The sequence below is a fragment of the Coturnix japonica genome, chromosome 11 (genome assembly GCF_054131305.1).
Source record: "Coturnix japonica strain WE chromosome 11, WE-NBRP24, whole genome shotgun sequence".
In the NCBI taxonomy this organism is placed as follows: domain Eukaryota; kingdom Metazoa; phylum Chordata; class Aves; order Galliformes; family Phasianidae; genus Coturnix; species Coturnix japonica.
The window spans coordinates 13,817,791-13,832,010 of NC_140673.1; the positions used below are offsets into that span (position 1 = coordinate 13,817,791).

Sequence of the window (14,220 nt, forward strand, 5' to 3'; positions counted from 1 at the left end):
TAGTCACAGAGGATTGCATGATTTCCTAGGTGGAAAGAAAAACTACTTTTAGAAAACCACTGTGTATTATATAAATATAGAGTTCTGAAATAACTTTATTCTCAGAATGCCACTCGAAACAAAGGCAGTATGGTTGTGTCATTCAGTTTTCTGATGAATGTGTTTAAGTGGGTCAAGTTGTAGGACGCTACTTCAGGTATGTCTGAAGAATCTGTGCTGAGCTGTAGCTTGCTTGGGCTTCCTTAAGTAAGAATATCTTGTATGATGACAAGCCTCAAAGGGGAAAAAGCATGGTAGGAGATGATTTTGCTACAGTTAGTCTTTGTTGTTGAGCTGGAATTGAGTGCAAGTTTTGACTTGTCTTCCCCTTATCTATATTCTTTGAATAACTTTTCATAGGCAGTGGTTTGGCACTGAAAATCTAATTCTGAGATACCTCCTAAGTGATTGCTTGGTGCACAGTGCTAATCTGACACAGATGTGTTCTTTCACTTATGCTAAATAGGTAGATGGTGTTATCTGATGAAAGAAAATATTGTGGTATGAAATTGCTGTTAGTAGAATTCTAAATAATTTCTCATGGAGTTATTCATCTGTTTTATCAGCAGTGTATATTCAGTTGGCCTAGAATTTAGAGGTTGGCTTAAATGGTCTGATTATTCTTTGGCTAAAGCAGACATAAACCTACTCTGTGGTGAATCTTAATTCTTCTGATTCAGTGCTGTGTGATCTGGCACTGTGGAGTTCCCAAGTTAACTGTCAAGCAAACAGAGCTGCTGGTGAAACTGAAGTCCATGGTTTCAGTCAGTCCTGCCTCTGTATTTGTAGCCTAAATACAAATTGTATTTATGTATGTGTGTATGCATCACTTATCACTGTTTGCATTCACATTTATGCACATTTACAGCGTTCCTCACATCTGGTGGTAGATATGGAGAGTTACATGGCTTCAGCTCTATCACTTAGTCTTCTCTGAGAACAGCAAAACTTGCTGTATGAAAAAGGCCTACATTCCCATAGCATCATCTGTAGCAAGTAAATGTAAAGGCAGTTTGTCTTCAGTATCAGGTTTTTGCAGCTGTTTTTTGTGTGTATTGTGTTACTCGGTTTCTGTGTTCAAACTGAAGTAAGCTACTGCTGGAGCTGAGGAAGTAAAATACAGTATGTTGTGGTGAATAGTGATTGTATCAGACCTTGTGTTTGCTTGCAGTGGCCTGACAGTAACACACAAGTTCACAGATTTTTCAGCTGTGGTTATTTCACTAGAAGTGATGTTCGTTTTGAATAAACAGGAAGTTAGAAGAATGTGAGACTCGGTTGGTTAGAAGTAGTATCCTTTTTCCTGTGTCTTCTCAGGCTCTGTTAATGTGACATTTATGAAATAAGTTCATCTGGATAATCTGCTGCTTGTTACTGGAGCGCAGAACTATAAAAAGATGTGGAAGCACTCTGGAGTCAGATTTATGACTAGGAAGTTTAACCTGCAATGGAAAATTTCTGATGTTTATTTAAGGGACTATGAAATAGCAATGGCCTGGAATTTACAGATTTTTTTTCTTCAGAAACAGGAACATAACTGTTTTAGATTTGAGAAACATGTCTGAGAATCTCTGGAGAATACTGGGTTTTCAAATCTAGTTTGTATTTGGAGCTTCATCTAGGGTCAGCAGGTGATTTTAGCAAACGACTGCCTTTGCTCTGAATGAGTAACTTAAGAGAATGCATCACAAGCCAGTTTCTAAAGTCTAACAGGTTGCACTACGATTTAGATGTAGTGTCCTGTGTAGATGTACTACCCCCTATAAACTATTGCAGGTGGTAATGTTTTGAGTGTTAGTAAAAATTGGAGTGCTTGTGCCTCCTCATTCAAGGCTGCCTCAGTCACATCTCAGGTCTCCTCTGCTGCAAATGGCATGAATGTGCTAGAGTTGTGGGATTCTGCTTTGTGTTTGCAGTTCTGTTCTTTTGCTATCTAATGCTTATTCTTAGATTGAAGGAAAAACTAGCCGTAGCTTGTTACTTTAATCTTATACAATGAATGAAGTTCAGCAGAACAAGTAATGTCAGATTTGACTATTGTAAACTGAGCTTGCAGGAAAATATGGATACTGACAGGCATGGGACAATCTATCAACCACTCTCTAGGGAGCTTGTTCCAGTCAGTAGCATTTTCCAGTTCAGTATTGTCAGTGAACTTGCTAGGGGCACATTCAGCTGCTGTATCCAGGCTATTGGTTAAAACATTGAACAGGACTGGCCTGTTGAACAAGAATCGAGCTGTGGGGAACATCACTAGTGACCTGCCAGCAGCCAGACATACCCTGTTCACTACAACCCATTGAGCACTGCCTGATCTCCCAGCATAGTTTGTGCCTGTTTATCTCTGGCTTGGGCAGTTTGTCTGGAAGTGTACTGTGAGGGATGATATCAAAGACCTTACTAAAATCCAGAAAGATCATATCCTCTGCCTTTGCTTCATCCCCTAAATAACCTTGCTGTAGTAAGATATCAAATCACTTAGGCAGGATTTATCTTTCCTCAGTCTGTGTTTGCTATGCCTGATAATAGCTTAGTTATTTAAATGCCTTTCAATGGCACCCAGAGTAACCTCTCTAATTTCTCAAGGACAGAGGTTAGGCTAACAAATCTGTGACTTCCTGGGTCTTCTCTTGTGCTCTTCTTGTAGGGATTGGTATAACACTGGCTGACTTTCAGTCAGCAGGGTGATCTCTGGGCTCCCAAGACCTGTAAGTTGTTGAGATGGGTCCAGCTGTATAATATCTGCTAACTCTCTCAGTACTCTGGAGTGAGTCCTGCCAGGCCCCGTGAACTCCTAGCTAATACGGGTTGGACATGACTTGATTCACTGTGTGTGTCTGCTTGGACTGTACTCCTCATCCATGTTTACTTGTGTGCTTTCTGAGGAATCTTTTTAAATGACATCTCTCTCAAACTGGAAGAACAGAGACTCACTGGAACTTCTTAATTGGAACCTGTTCAGACTCCTATTTCTGGAAGTTATTTCCCAGTCTGGCACACAGACATACTCATAGTTGTTATTTTCCCACTTGGTATCCTTAAATAGTTGAGGGCCACAAACAACACAAAGTACATAGTTCTCATGATCACATGCTGAATTCAAGGCTACAGTGCTCTTTTGCTCTAAGTTTGCACCTTTTGATTTAGTCGAATCACTGGAATAGAAAAAGATTTCTACTAAGGCTGAAAATTGTGTTTGTAGGAAATTCCTGTTGATGTCTTTCTTGTATCAGTTCTGCATCAAAGTTATATACTTCTAGTAAGGTGAAATAATTTCAATCATAGAATCACAAGGTTGGAAAGGACCTACAAGATCATCTATTCCAACCTCTTCCCTTTATCGTACCTGCAGAAAAACCACTAAAACATATATTCTAGCGCCCTATTCAGACACCTCTTAAACACTGCCAGGGATGGTGACTCCACCACCTCCCTGGGCAGGCTATTCCAGTGCCTGACCACTCTCTGAGAGAAAAATGGTTGATCTATAGCATTAATTCAAGGCAAAATTTATTATGGTATGAGTAGGGAACAGTTCCTTAAACTTATCATGTTTGCAGTGAGGTAGTGAAAAGGTTGTACGTCCTGTTTGTAAGTACAGGTTGCTGGATTGTATAGCACAGAGCTAGAAGTAGGACTGGGGTACTTGGACAGCCCGCTGTTGCACAGTTGGTGTGAGATCCAAGGAATGCTATTTTTCTTTTTCCAGTTGGCATTTTATTGCTCTTTAATGACAGTTTCTACTTATGTGTTTTTTAAAGCTGTTTTTAAAGTACAGAATAATAACAAGCATTAAAATACTTTCTGTTTTGGAGGATATCTGTTTCTCTTCTGGTTTGGGCTGTTTTGTTTTGTTCTTGAATGGTGTTTGTTTTTGAAACAGTTCTGAAGGGTTCTTGAAAGTGTTTGGAAGTTTAAGGAAAGAAAAACAGCTTGCAGAGATGGTCAGATCCAACAAGGCAGCCAGCTGCTTATGGGCTTAGTGCTTAGAGGGTAGCTAGTGAGGTATGGATTGAAGTTCCTGTCTGAGGAAGTGGATGTTGGTGATGGCATCTCATCAGCCAGTCAGATATGAGAAAACTGACCAGCAGAGAGTAAGTTCTGCACTCTGTACCTGAAGTACTATGCTTGCCTCCGGTAGGGAAGTGGTGCTGCTTGCGGACCTGCAGGAGTCTCTGGGGTGAGGGAGAAAGCGAGGGAGCTCTTGCTGGTGCTGTGTCATCCTCAGACTGGCAGGGAGACTTGAGGGCATTGTGGTCACGGGAAGTTCTCTAAGAGTTGTCTTTCAAAAGCCCTGGCTGCACTTTAGTCTTGACACTCAACAGCGTCTCTGCTGAGTCTCCATAGCTTTGTGCAGGTGTCCTTGGGCCCTGTGCCATCTCCTGGGATTACGGCTTCCTGGAGTCCCGTGGTGACTGCTGCTTCCACAGCCCATTCTGTGATTGATTCAGAAGGTTTTGATGGTGTGACCCAGAAACTCAGCAGTTTTGAGCAGTGTTCTGATGAGGATAACTCAGTCTGAACGCGATTTTGCTAGTACTGCAAATACAGATCCACCTTAATGCAAGCCAGGTTTGCGTTTCAGGTACTGTCTTCCAGTTCTTAATGTATTGCTACCCAGCAATTTTTTTAAGCTCATTGTGTGCCGTCTGAGTCTTAAAAATGTTGCTATGTTGCGTACCCGCTTTGAACTGCATAGAACTATAGATAGATAGCTGTCATTTCCAGACATGGAAGTATTACTATAGTTCATTGTTGTCAGTAGCTATTGTGTGCAGTCAGGATGTCCTGGGGAAAGAGCGTGCTTGGTTTAAAGTTGATGTTAAGTACATCAGCATTCCAGCGGTTATAAGCGAGAAGAAAGCTGTTTGTATTCAATTGAATTGGAGATTGGGCTAATTTTTTGGAGGGGGAGGGGAGATGTGCTAATTCTGGAGGGAAAAAAAAAAATCATTTTTTAAATTCACTTTTTGACGGATTCTGAAAAGAAAGGATTTCTCTGGTAGACAACATGTATAGCTTAACAAGACGCCTCCTGGAACAGGAAGGCAGAGTGAAACAAGGCGGCATTTCTTTAGGGAGGGTTTATCTGTATTAATGTCTCATTGGCAAAGTGAAAGAGTTGCTCTTGCCTGAAGATTTTGCGGCTAATGGCTATCGGAATGTTGCAGTGGTAAGTGCTCTGAACGTACAGTTGGTTTTTATCAGTTCCTTTTAATTTTGAAGTGATTTGCATGTCATGCTGGCACTCAAATGATTTTTCCAGTCATTAGTTGCTGTTAATCAATAGATCTCGTAATAGCAGTTGTTGCTTACTGACTTGGAATGCCAAGTTGAGGTTTATAAGCAGTGTTATCTCTGGAAAGTTGAGGCTTTCAACTAACCTGATTTTTATTTTATTTTATTATTTTTTTTTTCAACCACTGGTATTTACAAATCGTTCTGTGGAGAATCGTTTAGTCTAATTGCAAACAAATTTCCAGAGACGACTTGTAATCACAAAATGTAGCAGAGTGGTGAGGAGGTGGGAGCAGTGAACTGTGGCTATGAAGGCTGTTAATATATTTGTAATGTGTTTTGTATTGCTGTGGGCTTGTTACAACACATTTTTCCAGGTCTGCAAGTAATTGTGGAAATAGCCCAAAAGCCGAATACATATTTTCTGTAATAGCTTTTTACTGAAATGGTTATTATTAAGATGTTCAGGCCTGTTGGCATGCTGTATAAAAAGAAATGGATTCAGTTCTGTTAATTCACTGGTTAAAAACTTTTCCTTTCAGAAAGGAAATCTAATGGGGGAGTACATTTCTGTGCATTCTTTGTTACCCATTAGTGTTTATGCACCTGGCAGGAAGCTTGAATGCTCTTTAAGATTAAAGTCTACTAATTAAATTTGTCGAGAGAATGTCTATAGAACAGTAATGTTTAAAAGTGAATTAATTTTTCCTACTTCTATAAGTTATTGCAGTCCATTATTTGCATAGTAGTACCTGAAATGTAGGAAGGATTAATTAATAGTCACGGGTTTTAGAAGAAGGAATGAATATAAATGAAAATAAAAGTGATGAAAAGCAGTGAATAGCTTTATGTGCCAATGTGATACCTCTGAAAAAACATGATAATAATTAGTGTAATGTAGGAATACAGATGATGAAGAATATTGTGTTATTTAAATAAAATTAAGCTTTTGAAAAGAACTCCTAATGTAGATTTTTGTTCTGGAGCAAATCAGAATTCCATCCAGAAGACTCCGCTTTTGATCAAAGGGGCATGCTTGACTTCTGTACAAAAATTCCTGTGACCAATGAGTTAGAAATTGAGTTGGAAGCTAGATAAAAACATGGGTTTTGTCTTCTGCATTCTCCCTTCTTCCCCTTGTCTGGCAGTTGTGCCTGAATGAGTCTGAATGAATCGCTCTTCTCATCTCCGTATTATCCCAGTTGGTTATGGAAGCCTGTTGCAGGGTTGCTGTTAATTGTCTGAATGCTGTACTTGGTCACCAGCTCAAGCCTTTTAGTTTTTACAAAAGTTTTCCCTTTCCTATTTTGAAACAATGGTAGCTCTGCCTTCCTTCTTCCTCACTTATAACAGCTGAGGGGTTTTTGCTGGATGATGAAGCAGCAGTTGAAGTGTTTTGCAAGGGACGTTACTTTCCAATACTTTTTGTTTATCAGGGCTCAAGTCAGAAATCCCGTGTTCTGGGCATGCACAGGACTGCATACAGACTGAGAAGGGGACCTTTGAACTATTCTCCTGTTCTGAAATTTCTGCCCAGAAAAGGAGACGAGCAATTGCTCAAATACTTTGCCTTTGTTTTGTGAGCCATTCTATGGTGGTGGTGCTGCTGCTGTGATTTTGATGCTTGGTAGTAAATGTTTTTCTCTTCCCCTGATGTTGCCATCATGTTCTCACAACCATCATGTTCTCACAAAAAGCTGCTGCTTAAATGGGGGGATGCAGGATGTGAGAAAGTAATCTGTTTGCATTGTGGAAATGGTTTGTTTCACAAATGCCATCTGGATGTTTGTTTCATTCCTTTAGTGTTTAAGTTTTTTTGTGTGTGTGTGGTTTTGTGTTTTTTTTTTTTTCCCCTTAACAATTTAAAAGAAGACATTAAAAATGCAATATTGTCTGTTCTGTTTGTGTATGAGTTTGTCATCAGGCATGGTGAACTTGCTTGACTCCACCTCTCACTCCTTGGTTTTGATTTCATTCTGTAGCGGTGAACTTCAAAGAAGTTAATGAAGAAAACAAAAGAGAACTCTTCAGTGAAGTATTTTCTTCCATTGAAACATTGGCATTCACATTTGGAAACATGTAAGTTGGAATTCAGGATTTTTAAGAGCTCTGTGAAGCTGAATCAAATTAAGACCAAACAACAAACCCTTTTACTTTCTTTTAGACAAATATTGTCTGATACATCAACTTATATTATCCATATCTATTATACTTATATTGCTCTGCTGTGGTGTTAGTATGAAATTCTAAAGTACTTCCAAAAATCTTTTTGAAAGACTTCTAGAGAATATTAGAGGCTATTAGAAACTATCTGAATTTTTGTTCTCAGTGATCTGAAATTAAAGTAGTGAAGTAACAGTTCTTTGTCCTTCTGGTAGTATTTCAGACTTCCTTATGGGAGATGTAGACAATGGCTCGTCGCTGGGACTTCCTGTATCTAGGAGAAGTCGGGTAGGCTAACCACATTCTACTGGAGTGTGAAATCCTATCTTTTAAAGCAGCTTCACTGAAGCCCTATGCACTGTATGGCTGGGATGTTTTGAGTCAATTTTTGACACCAAAATGAAAACTACACCTGTGGAATGGTCACGTTTTCTGTGCAATGGAATATTGAATTGGAATTTGCGATGGTTAAATGGAATTTAGTGCAACTAGCGTATACTTTGCATGTTCAGATAAATGGAAAAACTCTTTTTGTTGTGAAGCAAACAGTGACTGTCTGGGGACTTCTCTTATTTATGATCAGTTCCTATTTACATTTAAATTAAAAGACAAATCAAACAAAAAAAACCCTACTCACACCATTCCTACCATTCTCCATTTTAACTGAAAATAAAAACACCAAAATGTAAAATGGAAGCACACTGTTCTTCTAAAGCTTAAGGCTACTTTGCAGATATTTCTTTGCCTCTATCTTATGCTTACTCTCTGCTTCTGAGTTTCCCAGAGAAATTCATTCATTTAAGATGATGCAAGTCTTCAGAATACATAAATAGTTAAATGCTAGGGGGAGGTTTTTGGTTGGTAGACTTATTTGTTCACTTGCACTTACTCAGTGGCCCGCTTTACAGCACAGCCCCACAGATTATTCTACTAGCATAAATAAAGGGGTTGCAAAATGTTGCATCAGGACAAAGGCAGGGATAAAATCTTACACTAAGGTAAATTCCATTTCCTTATTATTGGATTAAATTCTTAAGTTGTACTTATTATCAGTGCTTCGTTAGAAAGTGTTATAGTCAGCTGTCATGCCTACAGTTCATACCTGCAAGTAATTTAGGAAAAACTGTAGCTTTATTTCCCTAAGAGAGAAATCCAGTATTCTAAGGGGCTGTAGAATGGTTTGTTACGTGTATTTTACAATAGGTCTTTGTAAAATGCTTTCAAAAATATAGGTAGGGAATTGCAGAACATCCTATGCTGGGACAGACCCACAAGGATCATTGAGTCCAACTCCTGAATCCATGCAGGACCAGACACAAATCAAACCCTATGTCTGAGAGTTTGTTCAAATGCTCCTTGAACTCTGACAGTTTTGGGGCCATGCCCACTGCCCTGGGCAGCCTGTTCCATGCCGTGCACCCTCTCTCTGGTGCAGAACTTTTCTCCCCCCCCGGCACAGCTCCATGCTGTTCCCTGGAGCCCTGTTGCTATCACAGAGAGCAGAGCTCAGTGCAGCCCTTCTGCTCCCTGTGAGGAGCTGCAGCCACCATGAGGCCTCCCCTCAGCTCCTCTGCTCTGGGCTGTGTAAACTCAGGGACCTCAGCCATTCCTCTAGTCTCACCATCTTTGTAGTACTCCTTTGGATGTTCTCTAATAGTTCCATGTCCTCCTTATTTTGTGGCTCCCAAAGCTGCATGCAGAAGTCCATTAAAAGCTACCGGTTGCTTGAATATTAACTCCATGTGTAAAATTATTTTTTCATCACAACCTTTCAAGTCAGTTGGTTAAAAGATATTCTGCTATTTGTAATGTCTTAGTTAACAGCTGTGGGAGCTTAGATGGAAACCTATGTTAGACAAGAGGAAACTTCAGGAATTTCTTCCTTTATTTGCAACAACAACAACAAAAAAAAACCACGGCGGGGAGGGGCAAAGGGCAGGTGATGTCATGGAATTTGTTAACCCATTAGTTCTAGCAAAAGCTTTTCTGCTTTTCTCGAATTTAATCTTTTTATTTCTTGTTCACCAGTCTTTTGAGAATCTCTCTGTGGAGTCTGGGGGTTCACTGCATGAAAGGGATGATATTCAAGGTGGGTTATTCCTGTAGTATTTAGTGAAAACAGATACAGAATTGTGTTTATCTTGGTCACTGTTTGTAACACCTTTTGCTTCCAGAAAACTTTATGATAAAAAGAATTGCTGTTGCAGAGGTTTTGTACTTCTGTGAATAACCATTTGAGGATGCTTTTTTGGGAGAATTAAAGAAAGCAAGACTCAAAAGCACTTCTGTATGCCATTGTATGATTGATGTTTTGTTTGGTCACTTCCTTAAAGAAAGTTATGCTGACCATATGACTAGTAAAGGTAAAATACTATGACCCTTTAATTTGTTCTAAAACCTCTGTCAGCCCTGTTTAGAGTCAACTAGCATTAAAGAACAACTTGGGATGAGAGCTGCTTAAGTATTCACAGTTGGCTAATACTGGCTTTGCACTCAGTGTGTGGTCATGTCTAAAATTCATTCCTTTGCGTTTGATGCTTTATTTTCAGGACATCTTCGAGCAGAGGAGGTTGACAACATGCTCCTAAGGAATGGCAGTGGAATTGAATCAGCTCTGTTGTATGCTAAAGCGTGGTCAAAATATACCAAGGATGTAGTCGCATGGGTAGAAAAAAAGCTTAGCTTGGGTGAGTGGCTCTTTTTGGTATTTAATCAGCTTTGTCATGATGGAATTAAATCTGTTGTCAGGCCCCTGTGCTGCAGACTGTCAATAATGTGATTTCTAAATTAGAAGCTATTCCACTGAAATGGACAGAACTATTATCCATTTCCTATAATTAAAGGCCTGAAAAAAGTGAAGGTGGTCCTAACCTTTCTCATAGGGAAAGAATGTAAAAAACATTTAGCATGCGGTATGATTATTACAATGAATAGTTAATTGTGTGATTATTTTGTTTGTTTTTGCAGAAGTGGAATGTGCTAAAAACTTAGCAAAAATGGCTGAAACTGCTAAAGCTGTTGTTGGACCCCAGGTGAGTAGGGCTTAGAGGCTCTTTTTAAGTCTTCAATATATATCGGAGGCTTTCCCCAAAAGAGAAGGTTTTGGGACAACAAGGAATAGATTTTATTTGATACAGAAATAATTTATAATGCCAATCACTGTAAGAGATCTCTTGTATTCTCTTCTCATCCTCACTGACAATTTGGATAAATTTGTTTTATTTCTCTAATGTCTTCTATGTTTTGTAATTTGGACTTGTAGACTTTCTGAGTTTTCCTAGTAAAATGAAATGTAACTGAAAAATCAGTCGTATTCAATGTTCATACCTAAATGACCTCCACACAAACTTAAATATACTTCATTAATTGCAATAGGAAGTTTAGTTCAATTATACTGACAGTCCTGATGCCAGCATACCTTTGCATAACCTAGAACACTAATGTTTTTTTCTCTGTAATTTTAGGATTATATGCCATTCCAATCAATATTCCTTAATGCTTTTCAAAATGATATTGAGAACAATCAACTTTGGCAACAAACAGCTGCTGCTCTCCAGTCTAACAAATTTGTGCAGGTAAAGCTACAGAAAGTGACAAAGATTTTTTTATTTTTTTTTTTTTAAGATTAAGAAGTTTTGTAACAGCACAGGTTATTTGAAAGAACAAGCTTTCTGCTTCTAAGTCTTTTACATACTCTATTAATGTTTCCTATTTTAGCCTCTTCTGGGAAGAAAAAATGAGTTGGATAAACAAAGGAAAGAAATCAAGGAGCTTTGGCAGCGTGAACAGAAAAAAATGGTTGGTGTTTTTCATATCTTACAGTGTTAAATCTCAAGTTCCTCAGAAGGTCCATGCTTTCAAGCTAGGCTGTCTCATGTTACGTGCTTCAATTCACATGTAGAATCTGTAGGGTTTAGTTGATGTAGAATGTAGCTGCCAATTTTACAGCATATTCCTATTTGTAAGAGGCTATTTTTCTATGACATTGTTTAAATTACAGAGTACAGATCTGTGCACAGTGTCTTCTTAAAACATCATGTTAAATAACCAATATAACATATAGCCAATAAATAACTTTTCCTTTTTTGTATATGTGGCAATCGGCAGCAAGAGCTGGAAGCTTCTCTAAGAAAAGCAAAGTTGCTATATATGCAGCGTCAAGATGAGTACGAAAAGGCCAAATCCAGCACTGCTCGTGCTGAAGAGGAACATCTTAGCTCAAGTGGAAGCTTCGTGAAAGACATCAGCAAGCAACTGGAAAAAAAACGAAGGCTAGAAGAGGAGGCTCTTCAAAAAGTACAGATTTTTGTTACTTATTGGTTTTGCTCATGCTTTCCCACTGAGATCATCTGAGCAAGTGTTCTGTTCCTAATTCATCACTTTAATTATGCTACTTTCATTCAGGCTTTTATCCTAAATGGGAATCTCCCAGTACAGGCTGTGGTTTGTGTTTGTGCCTGTAGTTTTTTTCTAGTTTTTCTAGTGGTACATCAACCCTTTTTACTTGTTTTCTTTAGGCTGAAGAGGCCAATGAATACTATAAAGCAAGCATGGCAGAAGTTGAAGAAAAAAGAAGTGATTTGGAAAGCTTTAAAAGTGATGTTTTAACGCAGCTTCGGGAACTTATTTACCAATGTGATCTAACTCTTAAAGCTGTAAGCATGCTTTTTAAAATAATACTGTCAGTAACATGACTTGGCTTAATTTTTAAGTAGAGGTATCTAAGGATTCTTAAGGGTGAAAGAAAACTGCCGTACCACCAACATCTACCTCTGATGTCATGGATGAAAATGATGAGGTAGAGACTTTCAGAGCAGCACTTGCAACATTCCCTCCAGAGGGTGGAAATTGACTTTTTGGTAGTATCAAACCATGCTGTTTATCCTATTCAATTCAAAGTAGGAAACCACTCTTTGCTATTTGGTATGTTTGTTTAGCCATAGAGGAAAAGAGGAAAAGAGGAACGCTGCCTCATAAACAGCATCTGCAGTAGACATCTGGGAATCCTGCACAAAATGCAGTCCTACAAGTTTTACTATTTCCTAGAATTTTCTAGTAGTATTCTTTAAATTGTCTTGATACTAATTTGAGAAATATATAGTGAGTGATATACAAATACTGGAATATTTCTTCTCCTTACAGGTAACAGTTAACCTGTTCCAGCTGCAGCATGCACAGGTTGTGTCTCTTCCAGTGAACTGCCAGTCACTCTGTGAGAGTGCCAAACTTTATGACCCTGGTCAGCAGTATTCAGAGTTTGTGAAAAGTTTGCCTAAGGAATGCATTCGTATTGAACCAGGATCTTTTGAAACCCAGAGCTCCCAGATTGATGGGTGAGTCTCAAACACTAATGGTGATACCTTTGCTTTAGAGTTAAATGGAAAGCATAGATGTCTAGCATTGAAGTAGAACTTTTTTAAGACTAAAATGAGTCCTGGTGATTTACCATATCTTAACATTCTTTTACATATTTTTGGTACTTAATTCTATGTATAACATTGCCATTGAAATCTGACTTAAATTCCAAAGCAGTGTCACTTTGCGTGTTAAGACTTGCAAAAACATCAACAGTGTGTAAGGATTCAATTCTTACTGCTTTAACGTAGATGTTAGTATTCAAAAAGAATAACTTCTGAACTCTGATGTTTACTAGTGTGAGTATTTGATACTCAGTTTTTGAAAAATCTGAGGTTTTTCTCTTCTTTTGACTGCCTTGCTGCTACTGCACGTGTGTAGGTTTTGAACGTTTTGGGAAGGAAGCTGGGTTGAATTTTTGTCCCATACAATAAAATTATAAAGAAAATTTCCAGTCAGTGTGAAATGGTAGCTTTTACTGTTAATCTGTTAAAGGTATAGCTAAGAATAAAATAATAAAAACAAGACAGAGATTTGTCAGTATTCAAAATGCTGTGTCTGCCTAGGACTTGATGTAAAATAGTCATCCTGGCACCCAAGTGTGAGAGTATCCATTCCACTCTGTATGTTTCACAGTTCTACAGGAAAGTGTTGTATTGTTTTTTCTAAAGAGAACTAAATACAAAAACCTAATGCTTGAGTCAGACTTGTACCAACAAAAGCCAGGAAGTGCTGAGTTAAAGCAGAGATTCTTTGTCCTTGTCTCTCAACTTCCTACCTTTTAAGACTGATTTAGACTGTATTCATAAACTTTAACCTCGGGGATTTAACTGTACAGCTCCCCAAGAAAGCGTTAAGTGTGAAACCTCTAACTTCTTATACTCTTCCAGCTATTTACTGCACATGAATCATATAAGAAACTGTGTCTCTTCCCCATCCCCACCCCCCACAAGACATGGCCTTGTGATTCTTTGGGAGCTCTGCATTTAAGTGACTGTAGCTTGGGCAAATGCATGTTTTAATGTTTTTATCTATTTTCTCCTGCTGGATAGGGTAGAATCCATTAAGCAACAGTACTTGGCTAGTAGGTTTTTTTTTTGTCCATGAGGTACTTTTCATTGATAAGACTTAACTGTTTCCTGTCCACATCTTGAGAGCAGATTTTTACTGTGGATTTAGGGCTCTGCCAGGTTCAGCACATTTGCTGTTTGTTTGTTTGTTTCTGTTGGTATTTCATTTTTTCTTGGTGCTGTTGTTGCTCTTGTTTTTCAGGCAGAAATGTAGATCCTGCGGCAGTACCTGGCAAAATTTTAACATCTATATGTTTATTTGTGATTAGTGGGTAATTCTCTGGGCAGAGAATCTTTCAGAGGAAAGCGTAAGAACAGGATGGAATAGCTATTATGTTATTTTGGTCTTTCAACA

The 14,220-nt window shown here is 38.6% G+C and overlaps 1 protein-coding gene across 3 annotated transcripts in view; it reads left to right on the forward strand.

The window, feature by feature from the left end:
• Positions 1 to 14,220, forward strand: part of ARHGAP29 (Rho GTPase activating protein 29) — a 46,646-nt gene that overhangs the window by 25,063 nt on the left and 7,363 nt on the right. For 2 of the 3 annotated variants that reach the window (XM_015870018.3, XM_085511252.1), the window contains exons 4-13: positions 7,260 to 7,356; positions 7,656 to 7,728; positions 9,469 to 9,529; positions 9,990 to 10,127; positions 10,408 to 10,472; positions 10,905 to 11,015; positions 11,158 to 11,238; positions 11,548 to 11,736; positions 11,958 to 12,095; positions 12,583 to 12,773. In XM_015870018.3, coding sequence (XP_015725504.2) covers positions 7,260 to 7,356; positions 7,656 to 7,728; positions 9,469 to 9,529; positions 9,990 to 10,127; positions 10,408 to 10,472; positions 10,905 to 11,015; positions 11,158 to 11,238; positions 11,548 to 11,736; positions 11,958 to 12,095; positions 12,583 to 12,773 — 1,144 coding nt within the window. Of the gene's footprint in view, positions 1 to 1,023; positions 5,213 to 7,259; positions 7,357 to 7,655; positions 7,729 to 9,468; positions 9,530 to 9,989; positions 10,128 to 10,407; positions 10,473 to 10,904; positions 11,016 to 11,157; positions 11,239 to 11,547; positions 11,737 to 11,957; positions 12,096 to 12,582; positions 12,774 to 14,220 lie in introns of those variants that run through there. The other variant, XM_015870019.3, reaches the window with a different exon arrangement.